General features: G+C 39.4%; 2 protein-coding genes across 3 annotated transcripts; both read left to right on the forward strand.

Annotated features, from left to right (window-relative positions):
• The first annotated feature begins 1,919 nt into the window (after nt 1-1,919).
• Nucleotides 1,920-18,087, forward strand: cep70 (centrosomal protein 70). 2 transcript variants are annotated; one of them, XM_059327608.1, is made up of 17 exons: nt 1,920-1,990; nt 2,410-2,451; nt 4,345-4,444; nt 4,545-4,668; nt 9,887-10,067; nt 10,222-10,394; nt 11,637-11,696; nt 11,814-11,904; nt 11,981-12,069; nt 13,165-13,242; nt 13,660-13,735; nt 14,914-15,066; nt 15,229-15,381; nt 16,156-16,324; nt 16,790-16,886; nt 16,977-17,056; nt 17,842-18,087. In XM_059327608.1, exons 2-17 carry the CDS (start codon nt 2,443-2,445, stop codon nt 17,892-17,894), a joined length of 1,686 nt encoding a protein of 561 aa, XP_059183591.1. In that variant the 5' UTR covers nt 1,920-1,990; nt 2,410-2,442; the 3' UTR covers nt 17,895-18,087. The 2 variants fall into 2 exon arrangements, 1 of the variants encoding a protein (XP_059183591.1); XR_009389944.1 differs by lacking the exon at nt 17,842-18,087 and having other exon boundaries at nt 16,794-16,886.
• A 3,184-nt stretch (nt 18,088-21,271) lies between these two features.
• Nucleotides 21,272-23,351, forward strand: LOC131963005 (ankyrin repeat domain-containing protein SOWAHC-like). The gene has a single exon (XM_059328129.1). The coding sequence runs from the start codon at nt 21,342-21,344 to the stop codon at nt 22,992-22,994; it is 1,653 nt and encodes a 550-aa protein (XP_059184112.1). The 5' UTR covers nt 21,272-21,341; the 3' UTR covers nt 22,995-23,351.
• Nucleotides 23,352-24,033: the final 682 nt, after the last annotated feature.

Consider the following 24,033-nt stretch of genomic DNA (forward strand, 5'->3'; position numbering starts at 1 on the left):
CCTAAAGGACGCATATGTATGTGAATAAAATTGGTCCCAGCACAGAACCTTGTGGAACCCCATGACTAACACTACCGTGCAGTCTCTTACTGTATGACATGTTTCACTACACTGAAATGTTTTACAGTGTAAATATTCTATATTTTACTTTTACAAAAAAAGAAAAAGGTACATTGCAGGTGAAGCTGCTTCCAGTTAATTACTGTAACTTCAAAAGTTTTACAGTGTGCCTGTGTTAGTATAAATTCTTATTAATTATTATATTTGATACATAATTCATAAGGCTCCCCTGGTATTAATGATCTGAGCAGTTTTGCATTTATTTGCACATTAATGAGGAAAAATGATGTCTGTAGTGGCTCAAGGTTCAGTCAATGTTCATTTTAACATTAAAACAAGCACGCTGACATAAAACTGCTAGCTAATACATCACACCGCTTATTCAATGAATTAATAATTAGCATGTTTGGTTTAACAGAATATGAGACAAAAGGCATCTTGAGGCTTATTTGTTTGAAGTCTGTGTGTGTGATTGATGTGTAATACTCTATGTTTAATTCCAGCTTTTTATTCTCTTATTGGACAGAAATGAAAACATGTTTGTATAATGGAACATTTGCACATTGAGTGCTATGTTTGTTTAAAGATGACAATGTTGCATTATGAAACAGTTCTGAAACATGGCTGCCATCCTGTGGTAAGTAATATTAAGTACAGCAGGAGTGTTATTGGGATCTGCTGTAAATAAACTACTTCGAAAGAAAACATAAATGTTCATTGAATATATATATTTAAAATAATATATTGTTTTTTTTTCGTTCAGTTTAATTTATCCAGTCTATGGTACCCTATATGTACGGAAGATGATAAGGGCCACACATGTAAAAAATATTTGAGTTCTGACTTTATTCTCAGAATTCTGATGTTTTGTCATATATCATATTGCCTTGATACCACGTGTTTTGTCAAACCTCTGACGTCCAGGGGATTTTGGTTCAAATTTGTCAACTTCCTATGCATTCATTTCTGTCTCTGTTTAGCATTTTTCAGTCCGTCCTTACATCACATGCATGGGCCCTTTTTTCTCAACACAAGTTTGGCATCAGTCAGATTTTTCATTTTTTTTAAACTACAAGTATAAAGCTCCCAGGAACCCAAAATACAAACAAAGGACATAGGTTTTTATGATGTACCAAAAAAAACATAATTATATATATATATATTATTATACAGAAAATAATTAAATAACTATAACATCAACAACATGTCTATTTGCATGTAAATTAAAAAATTGGTAAAAAATTGGTAAAAAGAAAATTGGTAAAAATGGTCTAGAAACATAAATGGCACACTGTAAAAAGCCCCCATGATTGCACTTTCAACTGGCTTTCTCAGCTTGTCTATATATCATATATAAATAAAGTTATCACTGTAAATAAAACATGCTCAGTGTATTTTCAATAAATAGATGGACTCCAGAGGGTACTCAACCAAATTGATATTGCATCTTACAGTATCTTATAGATAGATGGATAGATAGATAGATAGATAGATAGATAGATAGATAGATAGATAGATAGATAGATAGATAGATAGATAGATAAACAGATAGATAGATAGATAGATAGATAGATAGATAGATAGATAGATAGATAGATAGATAGATAGATAGATAGATAGATAGATAGATAGGTAGATAGATAGATAGATAGATTAATGTTGGTCTTCTGTTCTTGCACTGAAAAAAAAAAAGAAATCACAGTAAGTGGTTATTTTTTATTTGCTTTAAACCTTTACTCCCATTTATACTGTTATGTACATGTATGACCTGCAGGGGGCAGTAATAGGCCGAGCAGCGTCTACACTGCCATAGCCAATCAGAAGAAGAAAAAAGGAACGATGACGTCACCGCGCGCTTGTTTGAATAAAGGCGGAAGTGGCGTATCACAACACGACAACAACAACAGCACCGTGAACTCCTAGCAGCTGGTAATAGCAACACCAACAATGAATAATCTAGTTTATATTAACGTTAGTGAATGCGGTATCTTTAAGCTCACAGCCCGCTAACAGTAATAAACACACAGCTAGCGTTAATATAAAGTGCTAACTTTACTTTGTTAGCTCCTGAAGCTAACCCCGCAGGCTAACTGAACTACTGACGTTAGAAAAGTTTCACTTGGTTCATGTGATTTTACTCAATTAAAATAACTATTGCTTGGCTACTTGTGTGCCGACTGGACCAGATTAACTGTAAGATTCCTACATGGAGTTATTTTCTAATTTGTAAGTGTAATTTGTTATTAACAGCCCAACATGTTTAAATTGCCTGATTTTTAAATGGAGATCTGCAGCGATTTTATTTCATTGCCAGGACAGCCTGATCTCACTGTTTTCTGTGATCTCTGTGCTGTGCATCCTGCAGTGCAGTGCGGACAAACGATGGAACAGGTAAGTCAACATTATTATGTTCATCAGAGGTTATGAGCCTTGTGAGTGGAGGGGTGGATAGGGCTGGGCGATATGGACCAAAAGTCATATCCCGATATATTTAGGCTGAATATCGATACTTGATATCCTGATATTTTTATCGCAAAGTGAAAGCAAATGTTCAGTCAAAGTCAAATACCACATGTCACAAGTAGTTTTATTGAAACCATTTATTTAAGTGAACATAAATAGTGTGTAACAACAGGAGTACCTTTAAAAAAAAGGGAAAAAAAGCTCCTGTGCACATTTAAATAAAAAAATGTCTTAAATTAAAGACGCAGGTTGCCTGACGCACAGTGTAAATTTGAACTACAGTCATGTAAAAAAAAATATATTAGACCATTGTTTTCCTCAATTTCTTGTTCATTTTAATGGCTGGTACACCTAAAGGTACATTTGTGTGGACAAATATAATGATAACAACAAAAATAGCTCATAAGAGTTTAATTAAAGAGCTGATATCTAGACATTTTCCATGGTTTTCCTTGATAAAAACCAAAATCATAAACAAGAAAACCATGGAAAATGTCTTGATATCAGCTCTTAAATTAAAATCTTATGAGCTATTTTTTGTTGTCATTATATTTGTCCAAACAAATGTACCTTTAGTTGTACCAGGCATTAAAATGAACAAGAAATTAGAGAAAACAATGGTGGTCTAATCATTTTTACCATGACTGTGTATATCTATAAATGCGATTTGGTCTAATTCCATATCACATTTAAAAATATATCCATATATCTTTTATATCCATATATCGCCCAGCCCTAGAGTGGATCGTCTTTCATGAATTGCTGTGGTGCAATAGTGCATCCTCTGCTCAGGAGCTGCAGAAACCTGATCACTGGTTGGATCTGACAGGAGCCTCTAGCACAGAAAGCCCCGTCATGATTAAAGTGAAGCTCTTGAAGAGATAAGTTTGTGCTGCAGTGGAGGACTTTTAAGAAAGGACATGGACAGCAGGACAATAAATAAGACATATGTTTATCTGTGGACTTACAGGCAATTCCAGGTAGGGCTGGGCGATATATTTTTACATGTGATCTGGAATTAGACCATATCTCATATATCGCTATAGTTAAAAAAAATCTTTCTTACTATATAAATGCTGCCCTTACTAGTGTTTGTCATATTTAGTTCTTTTGTAATGTTCACAATTCTTTTGTCATATAAATATATTTATTTCAGAAAAAGATTGGCCTATTTTATTTCATATGTTTGTGTTTTGTTTAAATTTTTTTTTTTTTTAATTTAAATGTGCACTTTTTTGAGATTTGACTTTAAAAAAGGTTCTCCTGTTATACAGTATTTATGTTATTTGATGTTGGCTATATTATGCTATAATGTGCTTCAACAGACTATAATTGACCCATTTTAAGCATTTTTAGGCATATTAAAATTGGACCATTTTTGACAAAAAATAGACATACTATAATACAAGTTTTTTTTTCGAGGGAGTCATTTTCTGACATCCCATAATGTGGTAATTTGTTGCTATTTTTCGACAAATAGTTCTTGACCCATGAGTCCTGGGACAAGATATTGTGTACTTTATGGAGCTTTGATTTTTTTAAAAAAAAAGGTACTCCTGTTTTTATTCAGTATTTATGTTCACTTAAATAAACGGTTTCAATAAAACTACTTGTGACGTGTCATATTTGACTTTGACTGAACATTTGCTGTCACTTAATAAAAATATCAGGATATATATCGTATATTGATATTCAGCCTAAATATATCGGGATATGACTTTTGGTCCATATCGCCCAGCCCTAGTTCCAGGTAGAGCTCAGATTTCTTAAGCAGGTGCAAATTACTCTGATGTTTATTTGTTTATTGATTGTTTGTCCCAGCAGGAACAGGTGGAGTGGGATGACGTGAATAAACTTCTGCAGCATCACGGTTTTAAGCCAGTGTATTTTGCAGATCCTGTAGAGAACAAGAATCTTTCAGGTATGAGTCAATTTTTAATTTCTTGACTAAACATTTGTTAATGTTCTTGGATTTAATTTGAATTTGGATTTAAGTTGCATGACTCTATATGTGTCCGTAGATTTGATTCTGCTGGACAAGAAGTCATCTAGTGAGATGAGGACGAGTCTGAGGACGATGCTCACTGACTCAGAGAGGAGACAGGCGCTCATCCAGGAGCTCATCAAGTCCAACAACCAACTCAAGTAAGTTTATTCAGAATGGCTTTTAATGCATGTTTTTATTTTATTTTTTATTTTAGTTATCTTGTATTATATCTCTGTTTGTATCACTGTGCTTTTAAACAGTCTTTTAAAAAAAAAAATTGTGCTCATTTATTTTAAGTGTCTTTGTGCTTCCTTAAAAGCACTCTGTAAATAAAATATACTATTATTATTATTATTATTATTATTATTATTAATGATCTAGTTCATCATACCCTTTAGAAATTTTGATTTTTATCACAAGTGAAAGGCTTTATACTAAGTACATGTCATTTTTTTGAACTATTTGCATTTTTACACCCTGTCCTGTCCACTACTCTCTGCTCTGTGTAAATATCTGTTTTTCTCACTGTGCTTTTAAACAGTCTTTTTAAAAAAAAAATTTTATTGTGCTTATTTATTTTAAGTGTCTTTGAGCTTCCTTAAAAGTGCTCTATAAATAAAATGCACTATTGTTATTATACTTCTTTTTATTATTAATGATCTAGTTGCAGAATAATAATAATGAATAAACGAATCATAATTTGTGCAGAATAAAATAGTTATAATGTTAAAAATCTTTTTCTTTTTTAAACACCTAAGTTGAATTCAGGGCTTGAAGACCTCCGGCACGGTGCCGGAAATCCGGCTCGGGATTTTTTTTGGTGTTTTTTTTTTTTTTTTAATCATGTTTAAGAAAACAAAAAACAAACCCTTAGTTAGTTAGTTCTGGGTATGACCGGGGAGGGCGGCATTACGGTGGATAGCGTACAGCCTGCCGGAGAAGAAGAACGCGGCTCATCGGCGAGCGTGCTTTAGACCCACGTCATGACTATTTCTCAAGAAAGTGACTGGAGACAAATCCAGCGACTCCTTCTTACTCTCTTTTTAACGACCCGCTAACGAGCCGGAGGCCGGCTCGTTAAGAAGAGCCGCCGTTAGCGGCAGTTAGCTCTGTAGCAGTACAGTGTGTATGTGCTGCTGCTGCAGGAGAAACAGCGATCTGTTTGTTTACAACAAGCACCGGACACTCGGTGCGCAGTTAGCGCGTACCGTTAATTCACGATCACTGGGCCTCATTCATGAAACGTTAGTAGATTTGTGCGTAGATTTGCACATAAAAGCCTACGCTACCAAAAACCTACTCCGGATTCATGAACGCCGCGGGAAACTCAGATCTGATCGTAAACACGTGTGTATGATCATGAATGCCAATCCATCGTAAGGTGGCAGCGCGCTCCCGATAATCAGCAATTAGCATGAACCCCGCCCATGAATTGCTAATGACCACCATATAAGGAGGTGTGTAGAGGCATCCTGTCAACCTGTCAGTCATGGCACAAAGAAAAAAAGAACGAGAAAGAAAAAAGAATTTTTCCGAAGCGGAGATTGAAGTTATTTTGGGAGAAGTGGAGTCCCAAAAATTTTTTTTATTTTCATCTGTTAGTAGTGGTGTGACAGGGACAGGCAAAGCGAAAGCGTGGAGGGAGGTGACGGACGCAGTAAATGTGGTTTCTGTAGTGCAAAGAACTACAGCAGAGGTTAAACGTAAATGGTTTGACATTAAACTTGACGCAAAGAAACGCATTAGCGCACACAAAAAAAGTACATCTGCCACAGGAGGAGGACGCTCAGAGTCCAAATACCCCGTTGGTGCGCTCTACAACGGCCCGAGTAGCCGCGTGCGCCTCATTGTATGCTCCTGTGGTGTCTGCGGGCTGGCCAGTGGGGTCATAAGCCACGGCGTCAGTGGGTAACCCCTATCCCCTATGGATATAGAAAGGTAAGTCCATATATAACACACACATGTGATTATGCAGGCTATATTCTTACCAATGAGCCAGCCGTCTCTCACAGCTCCATCCTCCAAACGCGTGCCAACTGCGCAATTACGCAGGATGAATGCGTCATGCGTCCCACCGGGCCACCGTGCCACAACGTTTAACAACACACACTTTGCGTCACAGATCAGTTGCACATTCACGGAATGAAAGTTTTTCCGGTTAATGTAAGCAAATGCATCACCGGATGGAGCCTTGATGCGTACGTGTGTGCAGTCTATGGCACCGATAACACCTGGCATGTTTGCAACTGCGCTGAACCCCTGCATTACTTCTGTCTGCCGTTGTGCGCCGTATGGAAATTGGATATACTCTGGCATTAATTTAATGATACCTCTGAGAACTGCAGGCAGGATGCGTCAATTTACATAGATAATTCACAATTATGAGTTTAATCTGAATCTTAATCCCGCCAATTGCCAACTAATTTAACTAAATATGTTATATTTTTAATCGTTTGTCATGTTTATATCACATGTTTCAAAGGCATCTGCGTATTGTGTACATAACAGAACGCATTATGAATTAAAATTGTAATTTCCAACAGTGACGAGCATTATTTATATGCGTTCTTAAATTTACACAAGCACTACGTGTGGTCAGCAGCATGTGTAGATTTTGTTAGTAGCTACGAAAAGATCGGAGCTACTAAAATATTGATGAATGCGGAGATGCACGTAAATTTCCGTCTGCGGTTTACACACAAATTCGTTCTGCTCACGTTTCATGAATGAGGCCCACTATGTTTATGATCAGCGGAGACACTGTGCATAATAATTAGCCATGCTGCTTTGTTTATGATCATTTGCTGTGCACAGTTAACGACGGCGAAAACCAAACGTCACCTCCAGAGTCTCTAAATCGCTCTGGGGGCTAACTTGTTATGGAGACACGCAGAGTGAGCGGACATTAGAGAGGGTGTGGCATGAGACTTTCCCGGTAGCAGTAGAAACACGGCTATACGGTCCGTGCGTGCGCTCTCCCACATTTCCACCGGGCGCGGAGCGGCTCCGCCGTGGGTTTGCTCCGTCCTCTGCCCGGCGTCAGTTCCCACCGGGCGCGTAACGGCAGCGTAGCGAGCCAGCCGTATACACGCGAGATAACGAGAACACGCGATAATCCTGACCATACGGAAGACCGCGAGATCCCGTGATAAACTGCAAAAAATTATGTGGTGCCCTCTAGATGTTTGCTCTCATTTAGCTCTCAAAGTGCACAAAATAGATTCATTTTACTTAAAAATGTACAAATTTTCTCCCGGGGGGGCATGCCCCCGGACCCCCCTAGATGGTTTGGTTCCATACTTTTAATTGTCAGTACCATATCATTAATGACTTTGATCTGGATCTCCTTTTAAGTGAATGCTAATATTTGATCATACATGATGCATCAGAGCTCCCCCCCATGCATAAAAAAAATTCAGGCACAGGAATTTTTTCTGCTTCAAGCCCTGTGAATTTCTCTGGTAAATTATTTGATAAAAATTGGTTAAGGCTATACATATTGAAGTATTTGTATTTTTACACCCTCTCCTGACCTCTCCTCTCTGCTCTGTGTAAACAGCCTCTCCTGTCCTCTCCTCTCTGCTCTGTGTAAACAGCCTCTCCTGTCCTCTCCTCTCTGCTCTGTGTAAACAGCCTCTCCTGTCCTCTCCTTTTACTCTGTGTAAACAGCCTGTCCTGTCCTCTCCTCTCTGCTCTGTGTAAATAGATTTTCAGTGAATATATGTCATGTGACCGCTGGTCTCAGTAATATCGATCATGTCTTCACAGAGCAGAATTTATGTTTTTAACAGTTATTCCAAACACTTTATTTTTGCGACATTTTAAATGAGCCATGGAGAGAGAAAAATGATCTAGACAGAAATATCAACATTTTTAGCTTAGTTTTTGTCAGAAAGTTCAAATTCCGACAATAAGATTTCACAGTTTCTTTTTACGATTAACAATGTATTTTTGGCAACATTTTTAAAAGGGGTTAATAGCAAAGTAAGGTTTTTCTGTAACAGCAAACATCAGGGCTTCTTTATAGTTTCATCCAACAGTTGTACAAAAAGAAATCCACCAGAAAAGAGTCTTGGAATTAGAGAACATGCCAGCATGTAGAAGTACTATAATGTCATCCAGATTGGTGTATACATGCCTGCAGTATATATTACTGTGGGTGTCAGCGTCCCTATCTACTCAATAATGTATATGCAGCATGTGTAGACCACCTGTCCTGGTGTCATCTAATCTCATCAGCATCAGATGAGTATCAGAGATCCACCTGTCCTATAGCTCAGAGCAGGTATGAGCTCTGAGCCTGGGGCAGAGGTGTGGTGGGGTGGGGGGTGCCAAAAGGAAACTATCTGACCATCATACTGATTATATTTCTTTACGCCTTCTCCAGGGCAAACAATAGCTGTTTTTCCTTTAGGGGGAAGAGTGGCCACCGGGAAAGTTTCAGGCCACACCCTCTCAAATGTCCACTCACTCTGCGTGTCTCCTTTACAAAAAGGGACGTATGGTTTTTGATCGTTGCAACAGATTAAACATGGGAGACTCAACTGTGGCCGCCGTCGCTAACTGTGCACAACGTCAGCAGCTGATCATAAACAAAGCAGCATGGCTAATTATGCACAGCGTCTCCGCTGATCATAAACATAGTGATCGTGAATTAACCAGCATCGCTAACTGTGCACAGAGTGTCCGGTGCTTGTTGTAAACAAACAGAGATCGCTAAGTGAACACCTCCTGCAGCAGCATCACATACACACTGTACTGCTACAGAGCTAACTGTTAGCCTATTAGCAATTTGCAGACTGGACGCTAAGGGGTTAACATCCCCTCCGGCTCTGCAGCTGGGAGAGACTGCTGCAGGAGGACTGTGCCGCTTCGACTCGTTCTTACCCTTGTTAACGAGCCTCCGACCCCCGCAGCTCATTAAGAAGAGTAAGAACGAGTCCCCAAAAGTCTCCAATAACACCAGAAAAAGTCGCTGGATTTGTCGCCGGTCGCTTTTTTGAAAAATAGTCGATAAGGGGGTCTGAAAAGTTGGTAAATATAGCAACAAAGTTGTCAACACTGCTTCGCCAGCTTTTACAAATGGCGCGTGTTGTTGTGGCGTCGAGTACTGCGTTACATCCTGCTTAGCGATCTATCCAATCAGTAACCAGGCTTTTTTCAGAGGAGAAAAACGGCCCTAGGGGCGTTTCAGCGAGTGAGACCCGCCTCGTTCCGGGTATTGGACTGTAGTGGAAACACCCTTAATCATTAACACTAAATAAATTCTGTAGTTATAGGGAATTTGTGGCTTAACTCAAAAAGTTAAAAATATGATAGAAAATGCAGCTGTTGTATTGTTAGAATTTGTGTTCTTTTCTGTGTTTGCGTCTTTAGAGAGGAAGTTCATGAGCACATGGGTCGATCGACTCAGCAGTCTCAGAGGGCAACAGAGTTGGAGGGGCTGCTAGACGTGGTGAGGACCAGAGTCCAGGACCTGGAGGACCGATACCTTGGCAAGGCCGTGCAACAGCACAGCCACACGCAACAACTGCAGCAGGAAAAACAAGAAGCACAGGTATGTCAACAGGCACATATTGATCAGATTGCATCAATAATTTGTTGTCTTTTTTTTGTAAATGTAGGTCTACATTATTTTGTTGTGCGTTGATGAGTGTTGGAGACATCAGCTGCAGAGATTTCAGACATCGTGTTTTGTTTCCTCTGTCTAGAAACGGTGTGAGGTTCTGGAGCAGAAGCTGTCCGAACAGAGGGAGGAAGCAGCTCAGCTCCAGAGGAAACTCTATTTCACCATCAAAGAAGAAGAGAGACGATTGGCTCATCAGAGTCAGACTTTCCAGCACATCTGCAACAAAGTGGTGCAGGACTCCTCAGCTGACCTGCAGTAAGATCATCAGTGACAGTTTACGACATTAGTTGAACAGTTATCAATTAAGTAGAGAATGCAATACCTGAAGCAATTGCGGTGGGAAATGCTGGATGCTGAATGGATGGTGCTAGAAGTAGTTGAAGTAGGAATAGTTTGAAAAGTGGGATTGTGTGAGATTAATATGAATGTACTGAAAAGTTGAATAATACTATTATTACTATTACTACTAATAATAATAATGTAAACAAAATATGGTCGCAGTAGCCGGTCACATTACCCGGCCAGTCGCAGTAGCTGGTCACATTAGCCGGTTGCAGTAGCTGGTCACATTAGCCGGTCACATTAGCCGGTCGCAGTAGCTGGTCACATTAGCCAGCCGGTCGCAGTAGCCGGTCACAGTAGCCAGCCGGTCACAGTAGCCGGTCGCAGTAGCCAGTCACATTAGCCGGTTGCGGTAGCCGGTCACATTAGCTGGTCGCAGTAGCTGGTGACATCAGCCAGCCGGTCGCAGTAGCCGGTCACATTATCCGGTTGCAGGAACTGGTCACATTAGCCGGTCGCAGTAGCTGGTCACATTAGCCAGCCGGTCGCAGTAGCCGGTCACAGTAGCCAGCCGGTCGCAGTAGCCAGTCACATTAGCTAGCCGGTTTGCAGTAGCCGGTCACATTAGCTGGTCGCAGTAGCCAGTCACATTAGCCGGCCGGGCGAAGTAGCCGGTCACATTAGCCAGCCGGTCGCAGTAGCTGGTCGCAGTAGCCGGTCACATTAGCCGGCTGTTCGCAGTAGCCGGTCGCAGTATCCGGTCGCATTATCTGGTCACATTAGCCAGCCGGTTGCAGTAGCCAATCGCAATAGCCGGTCACATTAGCCCGCCGGTCGCAGTAGCCGGTCACATAAGCTGGCCGGTTGCAATAGCCGGTCACATTTGCCGGTCACATTAGCCAGCTGGTCGCAGTAGCCAGTCGCATTTGACAGTCAGTAGCGACACTGAATCAGTGCAGAGGAAAACTAGTAATAAAACACAATAGTAGTATGTGGAGACAGAGGTCCCAAAAACAGCCTAAGAGCTATTCGCCTATCAGAAATGGAGAGAAACTGATGCAGTTGTCAGAAAGTGCGATGTCATGGTTGAGTAGAACTGGTGACACCAATGATTATTTTCTGTGCTGGCTTGTAAAATATGAGCACATTGTGACTGTAAAGATATCATGTTATGGCTATAAACAGAAAATGTTGTGCTGGTTCTTCTGACTGCAGGCTGTTGGATGTGATTGACTTCTATGAGACTAAACTGACTCAGCTGCTGGGGGAGCTCAGGTAACTCATGCCTCCCAAAATGTTTGTTGAGACCCCAACAAGGGATTGAGAGATTATTCCCAATCATTTAATTTGCCTCTGCTTGTACTACACTGTTCATTATTATTTTCTCCCCAGATCTGTCAGAGGAGGACCAGAAGGATCTCATCAGACAGGAACGAAGAAGGCAACCAGCAATGTTACCCCATCCTTCAAAACCATTCTCAAGGTAACCTGACAAACGTTTCTTCATTTTCCAGATTTCCAGTTAAAGCAGTCTCTAATGCTCTTGCATTTCTTCCAAGACATGTCAGGAACAGCAAAAGGGAAGCAGAAGTCAAATAGAAGAGCTGAAGAGGGAGGTGGAGCGCTTGAAGCGAGAGTTGGAGATGAGGTGTGTTTATCCGCCCTGAAACAAATGGAACAGAAACAGAATCCAATGCTAGAAATTGGGGGGAAATTGTACTTGTGTACAGACCATAGACTGTATATAAATAATGGACGTAGTCACTGTGATGTCACCCATTGGTTTGTGGCCCATTGGAAGCATCTAGTTCAGCGTTACACTCTTCGCCATCTTGCGTCGCCATCTTGTTTCTGATGCGGGGAGCAGACCATATCTGGACTGTGGAGGAGCGAGAGGGAGAGAGAAGCCACTGCTAATTCATGTTAGCATTAACTGGAGCATCAACTGGGATGTTCACTTTGGCTAGCAAAAAACAAAATGTATGTTACTGACCTCAGTACTGAACAGCGACTCCTTGGAGTGTCTGTTTGTTCAACCAAACGCTGAACAAGACATTTTTACTGAAAAAAACGTTCAAATTAAGTGAAAATACAGTGAAAGGGTCAAAGTTATGAGACCAAATCGGTAAACGTCCTTTTTTATATCTATATAACGTTATATATAACTTTATTGACACGTTGCCATGGATACGCATTGTTCTGCTTCCCTCCTGATGACGGCTCGCCTTGTTAGTGACCTGTCAATCAAAGCTAGCCACACCCCAAATCACATGATTCTTTGTCTTGTATTTTCTTCTAAATGGGGCCATTATTTAGAACTATTAACATCAAATTGTCTTGAAGAAGATTTTTTACTAGTGATTGAGACCATAGTGTTGTCCTAAAAAAATTTCTGAGGTAATAAATCAAGTGACAAGTTTTCTCATTTTGCATTGAAATGAATGGACAGATTTTTTTTTGCAGCAAAACTTAGCACCCCCTGCTGGAATTTTCAGTAGAATGCAGCTTAAGGCACTTCCTGGTTTGACTCCCTGCTCAGACCCGGAGGTTGCCGCCTGGTACAGGTAGAATAGAAAGCTACCACTGCTGCAATGCTGTCATGTATTTCGCCAAAGTCGGGACATAAGAAAAAAACACTACGAGCATTAGTCCCTGAAAAAGTGGCGCGATCAACCCCCTGGCTCATGAGCTAAAATGCACGTATTGTCATATCAGTGATCCCTCTGACTGTTCCTCTGTGCAGGCCCACACTCAAAGAAGTGAAGTTCTACAAGCACAAACTCCGCCGTTTGGAGGGCTCAGACAAACACAACAACACAAGGTAAGAACCCTTGAGTCAGTTTGCTCTAAAGTAGTGATGTGCCAATGAAGCCTCATGAACCATTGTCATTATTTTCTGAGCCCACTATATGGAGCAATTGGTTTAAAGAAAAAGGCTTGAGCAATGATAATTGTGTGTGCTTTCAGCTCTTTGTTGAATGGAGAGCACTTTCTGAGTGGGCCCAGAAAATAATGACAATGGTTCATGAGGCTTCACTGGCACATCACTACTCTAAAGTGATAAATAGTTCCAAATGTTAAGGACCAGGGTTTGGGTATCATCGGATAATCTGTAATTAATTTCTAATTTCACTCCCCAGCTGGTCAGCTTTCACATTAGTAATTATAGGGCCAGTATCCATTTATTGATCTAATTAGAAGCACAGCACTCATGTACAGTACCAACCATGTTTTACAGATTTCCTAAAGATGACAACACAGCTGAGCTCAATGAGAACATCAGTGACCAGGCCATGTGTTCCCACTATCACAATGTAAGACTTCTTTATTGTTGGTTGCTGAAATTCACTCTCTTTTCAAAACAAAACTAGCAATAAACTGCCATTAGACCTGTCACTATAATGACTATACAACCTATCGTTCGATATATAAAAATGGACATGATAGTTTTTGTGGACTCAATAATTGTTGTTTTCATCGGACTCTCTGTGTCAGCCTCGGTGATTCTGTGTCCTCCACTGCTCCTCTCTCATGTGGGGTCCTGCAGGGCTCTGTGCTTGGCCCTCTTCTTTTCTCCCTCTAGCTACTCCCAGCTTGGGTCTTTTGTCAGGAAACATGGTATTTCATTTCACTGTTATGCTGATGACAGCCAGATCTATGTCCCCCTCAAAAAAGCTGACTCCTACTCTATTGACCCACTCCTAAGTGGAGTGCAGAGGCTAACTGCACATTGGCCCCCGCTTATTGTAAACAATCAGCATGCTAACTGTACACAAAGTGTACGCCGCTGATCGTAAACAAACCAGCATCGCTAACTGTGCACAGAGTGTCCGGTGCTTGTTGTAGACAAACGGAGGTCGCTAAGTGAACACATACTGCTGCAGCACATACACACTGTACTGCTAAAGAGCTAACTGTTAGCCTGTTAGCACTGACTGTCCTGCCTCTTCAAGGAGCCACACGTCTCTTATAGTGGACGTGTTATAACACAGACTTTTTGTGCTATTTCGATAATACTACAAATGTTTGACAGGCAGTAGGAATTGAGAAAAAAATCTCTGAAACAGCTCATTTATAATATACAATAATATATTCATCTCAGTGCAGTTTCTGTTAACAGAGCCAGAGAGTCTATTTTATTTGTTTTGATTGTAGTTTATTTATTTATGTTTTATTTATCTAGGATGTTTTAATATTTATTTTTCACATTTGATGAGATGAGATGATGAGATGAGATTCAATTTTATTGTCATTGAACAGAGTAACAAGTACAAGGACAACAAATTGACCATCAACTCGTCCAAACATATACGTAAACATACATACAATATGACAAGGGGGTGGACAGGACAGTGAGACAGGAATGGAAGAAATACAGCATAACAAGAGGATAGGGGAGCAACATGAGCACATATTCAATACTTTTCACAACATGAACAAATTTGATTTAAATTCCAGGCCTAACTGCCATCCCTTTCCTGAATAATTCCAGATGTTGAATGAGATCAGTGGTATTTTGACCAGTTCCAACGCTCCGTTACGACTGCACAGGCAGAAAGCCTCCTCTGTTGGTTTTGAGCTGGCTGAGTTTCAGCCTCTCCTCCCCACACTGGAGCTCTGGGCCCAACAGCTCCACCTACTGAAGGTAAACATAATCTGAAACCTTGATGGGAAATACTACATAGTTTATGAGAGCTTTGTTTCGTTGATAAAGCTCAGAAGTCAGTCCTGAATAACCTACCTTGAGTTTGAGGATGTTTCTCCAGGTGTTTAACTGACTACAATTGTTGCATGTGTGTGTTGGTAGCCTCTGCAAAGGAGTTTATTTAAACTGAGTGGCAGCCTGATGCCCTGGCAACCACCTGATGGTGGCCAGAATGCTGAAGAAGCGGTGAAAGTGGAGGACATGATGCTGCTGGTGGACACCATGCTGGAAAACACCTCGACTAAGGATGAGAAGGTAGAACTGCCGTGCTTTATACTACCTGCTCAATGTAGTGTTTAACCCTTCAAACCCCTAAGCCGTTTCAAGGGCTACATTTTTTAAGGCCAAATCTAATCATGGCTTCACATTGTAAGTGATAATCAGTGTATCATTTGTTCTTTCCATTTTCAATTGGCAATCAAAAATCAAATAATGAAAAATTCACTGGTTATTTTGTTATTTGTTTTTTATGATCGCAAAAAAAAAAAGAAAAAAATGCTTGTTTTTTCATACTTCAATATTATTATTTATTTATTTATTATTATTATTTAATTGGTCGGGTTTTTCAATAGTTATAGTGAAATAATAATTTCTTGATGGGAATGCACTGAGTAGGTTATGTCAACTTTTAGTGAAACTTGTGTTTTGAAAGCATTGTTCATTTTTGGATGGCAGCAAAAATTTGAAAAGAATCACATATTTGACCAATAATAAAAAATATGAAAATGATATATCAAAGTGTTGGGTTGCCTTAAAAGGTGAACAAAAAAGTTATAGTAATAATTTTTTTCTACATGTCCTAAACCAGTCTTGTGTCATGGGGTCCTTTTTGACCCCTGAGGACCATGGGTGCATAGTCAACGGGAGGACTACACAAGAGTTAATGGTGTATAATACACTCCATGGTGGTAGTTTGTAGCAGTTCTCAAAGTGTCTCTGGTAAATCTGAAATCATCCCAGATCCAGATTCGGGACATGGCAGGAACCAGTGAAACCTCCTCATTTAAGAGGCATTGTTTGTCCTGCTAGGTGCTCAGGAGTCCCACTCGATACACTCTGGGCTCCATGGTGTCCCACTTCCAGAAGCTGTTTGACGTGACCTCCCTCAGGGGCGTGTACCCACGTATGAACGAAGTCTACACCCGACTGGGAGAGATGACCAACACCATGAGGAACCTCCGAGACGTCCTACAGCTAGGTTAGCTTCCGCTCCAATGTTAGCTTTATGTGTTTGTCAGTCCGTTTGGGATATAACATTTACATTTAATCATTAAGCAGGCGCTTTTATCCAAAGCGACTTACAGGAAAAAAGGGGAACAATCAAGGTATAGTGCAATAAGAGGTCTCGTGCAGAGACCAATGGGTCATCAGGAGGAAATGACAGATAGAGCTGAATGTCATCTGCATAGCAGTGTTAGGAAAAGCCATGTGAGCAGATAATCTGACCCAGAAAGCTGGTGTAGATAGTGAATAGCAGGGGCCCCAGCAATGAGCCCTGGGGAACCCTGTGGAGAGGCAATGCAAAGTAGACAACTGTCCATGCCAGGATACACTGAATGAGCGTCCTTTCAGGTAGGAATCAAACCAGGACATAAGGATATAAGGACTGAAATGACTGTCTTTGATAAACGGATTAAAAATGTTGATTGTGGTTTTGTGTCAGACAGCAAGGTTCCTTCTGCTGAGGTGGTGAACCACGTGTCCAGACTGGTGTCCTCCACTGGGCTCCATAATCTGCTGGGAGATGCAGATATTGACAGGTATATTCACATGTACAGAGAATATCAGCTGCTGCTTGAAGCAAGCGTTTCTGAAAAGCCCCAGTAATGTGGAATGCTTTTGTTTTCCAGTATTATCATCAAAGTAAAGCAGCATGACGAGTTCTTCCCTGCTTTCCACGGCCTCATGCTGGACATTTTACACACTCTAGGTGAATATGACACAATTACAACACATGAGATGACAAAAACTTCAAACACAGAGCAACACATAATGTATTATTAACCCATATATTAACCCATTTAGGCCTAAAACGCCTGGAAAAAATGTGTGGAAAACCTATGGGCGATTTAAAAAAAACAAACCCTAAAACCTGAAGTTTTTTTTTGTAATTTTATGTCTTTTTTTTGGTAATTCTGTGTCTTTTTCGGGTAATTTTGTGTCTTTTTTTGGTAATTCTGTGTATTTTTTAAAAATATTTTTTGTGTCTTTTTTGGTAATTTTGTGTCTTTTTTTGGTAATTCTGTGTCTTTTTTAGTAATTTTGTGTCTTTTTCGGGTAATTTTGTGTCTTTTTTGGTAATTCTGTGTCTTTTAAAAAAATATTTTTTGTCTTTTTTGGTAATTTTGTGTCTTTTTCGGGTAATTCTGTGTCTTTTTTGGTAATTCTGTGTCTTTTTAAAATACTTTTTGTGTCTTTTTTTGGTAATTCTGCCTTTTTTAATAATTTTGTGTCTTTTTTTGGGTAATTCTATGTCCTTTTTGGTCATTTTGTGTCTTTTTTTGGTGATGATTTCAAAGTTCTGGAAAAGTCCCATGATGCATTGTGACACTCCCACATGTATTCTGATGCATTTCATTGGCCAACCGACCAAAAATAGGTGGAAAAAACTACAAACACTACAAAACGACGTATCTGCTTTCCCGGCTTAAATGGGTTAAACACATGTATGGATAATAAAAAGTAGAAATTGAAATTTGCTTTTGTGTGTTCCAGGGGTGAGTCACCTGGACGACATCCTTCCAGCTCTCAAGTCTTTGAAACAATGACACGTGGCTGTGACTCGACTTGTGTTTTGTTTAATGTAATGATTGTGGAGTGTTACTTGTGTTTTGAATAAAAACTGAAAATTGGATAGATAAGTCTCAGTAAGTATTAGCATCAGTAGGGGAGAATAAATGCTAGACAGGAGCGTATTGGGAAATCCATCTTTTTATTATAATTAACAACTTTAAACAGTAGTCATGGTGAGGGAGGAATTCATAAAAGGATTTTGAGGCTTCTGCGGCCGCTGAATGTGCAAATATGGCAAAAAGCAAACTTGTAATTTTCAAAGCAACTTCAGACTTAAAACTCAAAACTACCAAACATTCAATAATTTTCTGAATTTTAACCCTTTATATGCCAGTTTATATATTTGAAGTTTTTCCATAATTTCTTCAAAAAAACCCCCACAAAAAATGAATTTTTCCCCATAATTTAAATAGTAGGGAGCTGAGGTTTTGGTGGTGATAAGGGTCTTGGACATGTCAAAGATTAGCAATAAATTTGATTTGATTGCATCAGTATTTTTTATGTTGTGCCAGATACCCCCTCTGGTGACCCTTGTGGCCAAAAAAGGCCACGCACACTAAAACTATTATTAAATCACCATACATCAACATTTTTTTCAGAATTTCTTTTTCATAAATCTCTTAAACAACTTCAGACTTGTTGAACACCAGCACGAATGGAAAAGCTGCCAGATAAATGTAGAGCAGAAAAAAAGTATATGATGGAGTAGAAATATAAAGTGGAATAAAAAGACATACTCAACTTGAGTAGGGCTGGGCGATATATCGATATATTTTTAAATGTGATATGGAATTAGACAATATCGCCTAAATCGATATAATAAAAAAAAAAAAAATATATATATATATATAAATACTGCCCTCACTATGGTTTGTCATATTTAGTTATTTTGTAATGTTCGTTATTCTTTTCTCATATAAATATATTTATTTCAGGAAAAGATTGGCCTATTTTATTTTACGGGTTATTTTTATGTAAGATATTTTTTATTTAAATGTGCACTTTATGGAGCTTTTAAAAAAATAATTTAAAAAAGGTACTCCTGTTATACAGTATTTATGTTCAGTTAAAAAACAAAACGGTTTCAATAAAACTACTTGTGACATGTCATATTTGACTTTGACAGAACATTTGCTCTCACTTTGCGACAAAAATGTCAGGATATATATCGTATGTCGATATTCAGCCTAAATATATCGGGATATGACTTTTGGTCCATATCGCCCAGCCCTATACTTTGGTAAATGTATTTAGTTACATTTCTCAAACTCTAGGCTGAACTGAATGACAGTTATGAGGACCTGGCTGACTCAGACCTGGACTATATCAGACCTGTTCAGTCCTGTTGTGCAACATAGCAACCAGTTAATGTTTCCCATAACCTCCTATACACACATGACTCAAACACACCCTGCTGACTTATGTTGTGTTTACAGACTTAACTTTTGTAAACACCATATAAAAACAATATCTGACCTGTTTATTGAAGTGAACCATTTTCACAATAACTGAATTATTTGATTAAATAAAAGTAATTCAGCTTATTACACAATAATAATTATCAGAATCAGAAACACTTTATTGATCCACAGGGGGAAATTGTTGCTGTATATAAGAAACAGAAATTGAAGTTTGCACTGTAAATAATCGCTGTGAACTCTACACTTATTTACTGTTTTATTCACAGTTCATCAGTGTTTGATTTTTACAGTATAGTGCTGTATACTTTACAATAAAAATCAGTCATTGTGACAAAATCACAATAGTTAAAACAATACTGTAGAAAAAACAGTAGATAGTAAAAGTAATAGAACGACTGTATTTTTCCAATTTTATCATAATTTTGATCAGAATCAGTCCTTTACAAATGCTGATTAAATAATTAACTTAAAGTTTTTCATACAAAACACAGTATAGAAATCAATTGTAAAACAGTAATGTATTAATATTATTTTCTCTAGTGTATAGAGTAATCACTTGCAATTACTAGTTATTTCTATAAAAAGTAATGATGGAATCATTATCAAATTAACAGCATTGTTTATTGTGCCGTATTCCCATATACAGTATCATTAAAAATGTTTAACTGTTATTTTATTCTTACAGTAAGCAAATCACAGTGTTTAATTGTTTTTTATTGTACAGTATAAAAACAGTACTGTAAATGAAAATACAGTAGTTCTAATGTAAATAATAATTACAGTAAGTTACTTGTTAATTGCTGTAAAAAACAGTAAATTCTTTACAGTGTGTAAATAAAATCATGATACAACAATGGAAACTAGAAATGAAACAAGTCTTTAGTAAATAAAGATTTTCTACAAATAGAAATATGGAAATATAGAAATACATTTTAAGTAAATAGAGTTATGCATAAATATGTATATATGTAACAACAGTGTAATGAAACCTGACTAGTTTGTTTCTATTTGCATTTGTATAGCTTTTTTCAGATTTTTATTAACAATGAGAGAAATACAGGCGTTCAGGATATAAACAAGACATACAAAGAAAAATGTCAGTTACAGAAACTGTAGATTAAAATATATATATAAAAATAAAATAATAATATAATAAGGCACTTAGGGTATAAGGCTTACTTTTATACTACTACTACTTTTATACTACTTCTAGGATTCCTGAAATTAAGCTTTTAAAGTGTAGCAGAGTGTAGAGTGCGCTCACATTTCTTATTTGACATCAATTCTAAAGTCTATATGTATATAAAATTTCTATTTTCTATTGTAAAAACACTAAAGTTAGGGAGGGATTTGGAAAACTTAGTCTTGTGGATGTGAAACTTACCCATTAGAAGCATAAGATTTGTTATGAAGCATACTGTTTTGTTATTAGATTCAAATTTTGAAATAATATCTTTAGCTTAAAAAACTATGGGCTGTCCAGTCTTATCGAGAATGAATTTTTCCATATCCCTCCAATGCATTTGTGTAGCTTGTAATTAATTTGTATTCTCTATGAGCTGCTCATTTTTTATAGGCCTCATAGACTTTAGAAATAAGGTAAACAGAATAGTCCTTTTGTCTTATTTTGAGAAAAAGGAGGACCACTCCAGGAGTAATAATGCGTTATTGACATTAAATTTAAAATATAATGACATTTGAAAGTGTACTGAAAGGAAAACAAATCTTTAGAAGTTTAAAGCAACACGAATGAGGTTTTGAACCCCCCTCCGGACTGAATGGTAGAGTCCGAGACTGAGTGGCCGAGAACACAGAAATAGAGGACATAGAGCAGCTCTGTCTCACTCTGCGCGTACTCCGCGTTGTTACCGGATCTACCTTCTGCAGCTCTGTACTGAGGGCAGATAATTGGATATTCTGTGTGTGTCTACGGCAGTTTACATGTTGTTTTGCTTCGTTAGCGGCTAACCGGCGTATTAAAGCGTATTAAAGTGAATTACAATGGCTGCCGAGTGCTCTCAAGAGGCAGTGCTGTGTTTTCTGAAGGAGAGAGGCGGCAAAGTGAAAAACACGGATTTAATAGAGCATTTTAAGGCCGTTTTCCCGGAGGAACCGGAGGAGAAAGCGGCTGTCCGTAAGTCGTTTAAAAACTTCGTTGACAATGTTGCTTTTGTAAAAACCGAGAGTGGAGTTAAATATGTCTGTCTGAAGAAGAAGTTTCGCGGTTTGGAGAACCGTTACCATAGTCACGGTGATGACGTAGCGGGGGAGCCAGCCCTGCAGCCGCACGTGCAACAACAACAACCTCCACCTGGCTCAGGTTACGGAAATGACAGCCAGGTAAGAGTTCCGCATTTTTCCTCATCTGCAACCATTTACCAGGACAAAGCAGACGACGGAAGTCCTGAGTCCAGGTGTCCTGAGTTTGTTTGCATAGTTGAGGAGGTGGACAGCTGCTCAGGTGAGATGGGGAACAGAACCAGCTTCTGGGGGGAGAAGAGGGAGTCAAAGAAGTCTGAAAAAGCTCCTGACATACCAGAGATTGCAGTGATTGAAGCTTCGCCGCTCCCTGCTGAGGGATCTATGTTCACTCTGCCTGGGCCTGCACAAACTGGTCCTACGGGACAGGAAGGACTCAGTCCCAGAGACACACAGGTTGAGACTCTTTCCCCAGAAGCCCTCAAGGATGCCGAGCAGGTGACTGGGTGCAGGTATGAGTCAGACGACGGAGAGGACGAGGGACATTTGGACGTGCACAGCTTGTCTGGGAGCGAAGACACCAGCAGCCCAAAAGGCAGCCGGAAACACTTCATCGAGGTCATGATGAACAGCTCGCCACAGGTGAGGCGCAGCATGGTGTACCGCGGCTCCGTGTACCTGTCCTCCAGGAGCGACAGCGACTCGCTCTCCCTGGTGTCCATTGACGACAGGACGTCGGTGGCGCTGGACCCGCTGGAACACGAGTGGATGATGTGTGCTTCGGACGGAGAGTGGGGCAGCCTGTGCAACCTCCTCGCCACCGAGCCCGGCCTCCTCCTGAAGAAGGATTTCGTCACTGGTTTCACTTGCCTGCACTGGGCGGCCAAGCAGGACAAACCCGAACTCATAGCGCTGATCATTAATTTTGCCAAACAGCACAATGTTCCCATCAGTGTGGACGTGCGGTCCAACACGGGCTACACGCCGCTGCACATCGCCGCCATGCACAACCACATGGATGTGGTGAAGCTCCTGGTGGGGGCCTACAACGCCGACGTGGAGATCAGGGACTACAGCGGGAGGAAGGCCTGCCAGTACCTTACCGACAACGTCAGCGTGGACATTCGGGACATCATCGGAGCGTACGAGCGTTCGGATCCAGAGGACGCACACGGCAAGGATGGGGGGCGCTGGAGGTTCTCCAAAGTCCTCCAGTCTAAACCCCTCAGACTCCTCAACCCCTCAGACTGTGACTATGTAGACGGGGAGGCTCGGCCCAGAGAGAAGCCCCTCAGGAGGAAGTCTTCCTTCAGCAGGATGAAGCCCAAACTGCAGAAGCTCCGCAGGAGGACGTCCCAGATCGTCCACAGCGTGTCCTTCCATGACACCGAGGAGGGGGAGGGTTCTAGGAGAGAGTCCTTCAAGACCAGGCCCAAGACACATTTCTTCGGGTGAGATCAGTTCTGGCACAGGGACATTCTGTAGCTCAAAACTTGATTTTTTTTTTAATGCAAAACTTTTATCTTTTGATAGATTTGTTATCCAAGGGAACATACTTAATATAATAATGTGATCTAATAGTAGAAATGCCCAGCAGGCTGTTTATTTTAGATAGATTATTGATCGTTACCTTCTCAAATTTCATTTAATGCGTATTTTAGGGCTGGGCGATATGGACCAAAAGTCATATCCCGATATATTTAGGCTGAATGTCGATATATGATATATATCCCAATATTTTTATCCCAAAGTGAGAGCAAATGTTCATTCAAAGTCAAATATGACATGTCACAAGTAGTTTTATTGAAACTGATTATTTAAATGAGCATAAATACTGTATAACAACAGGAGTACCTTTTTTTTTTTTTTTTTTTTTAAATCAAAGCTCCATGAAGTGCACATTTAAATAAAAAAATATCTTGTCCCAGGACTCATGGGTCAAGAACTATTTGTCGAAAAATAGCAACAAATTGCCACATTATGGGATGTCCAATAATGGCTCCCTCGGAAAAAAACTTACTATAGTATGTCTATTTTTGTCAAAAATTGTCAAATTTTAAAATGCCTAAAAAAGCTTAACATGGGTCAATTATATTCTGTTTAAACATATTAGAGCATCATATGACCAGAAATATTTATATTCATGAGCGAAAAGAATAACGAACATTACAAAAGAACTAAATATGACAAACCCTAGTAAGAGCAGCATTTATATATAAAGAAAGAAAAAATATTGAACTATATCGATATATGCGATATGGTCTAATTCCATATCACATTTAAAAATATATGGATACATTTTTTTATCTCGATATATCGCCCAGCCCTATGTATTTATTAGTTTCATTGGTTCTGTTAATGATTTAGGTGCTTGTTCACTACAGAAACAGCACAGTAAGAACATTCCAGCTTCTATACTGTATATTACAACGTTTTGGCTTTCACAATCTGCCATAAATGCACATCATATTACAGTATGTACCAGTTTGAAACC

The sequence above is a fragment of the Centropristis striata genome, chromosome 24 (assembly GCF_030273125.1).
Source record: "Centropristis striata isolate RG_2023a ecotype Rhode Island chromosome 24, C.striata_1.0, whole genome shotgun sequence".
NCBI classification, from domain to species: Eukaryota; Metazoa; Chordata; class Actinopteri; order Perciformes; family Serranidae; genus Centropristis; species Centropristis striata.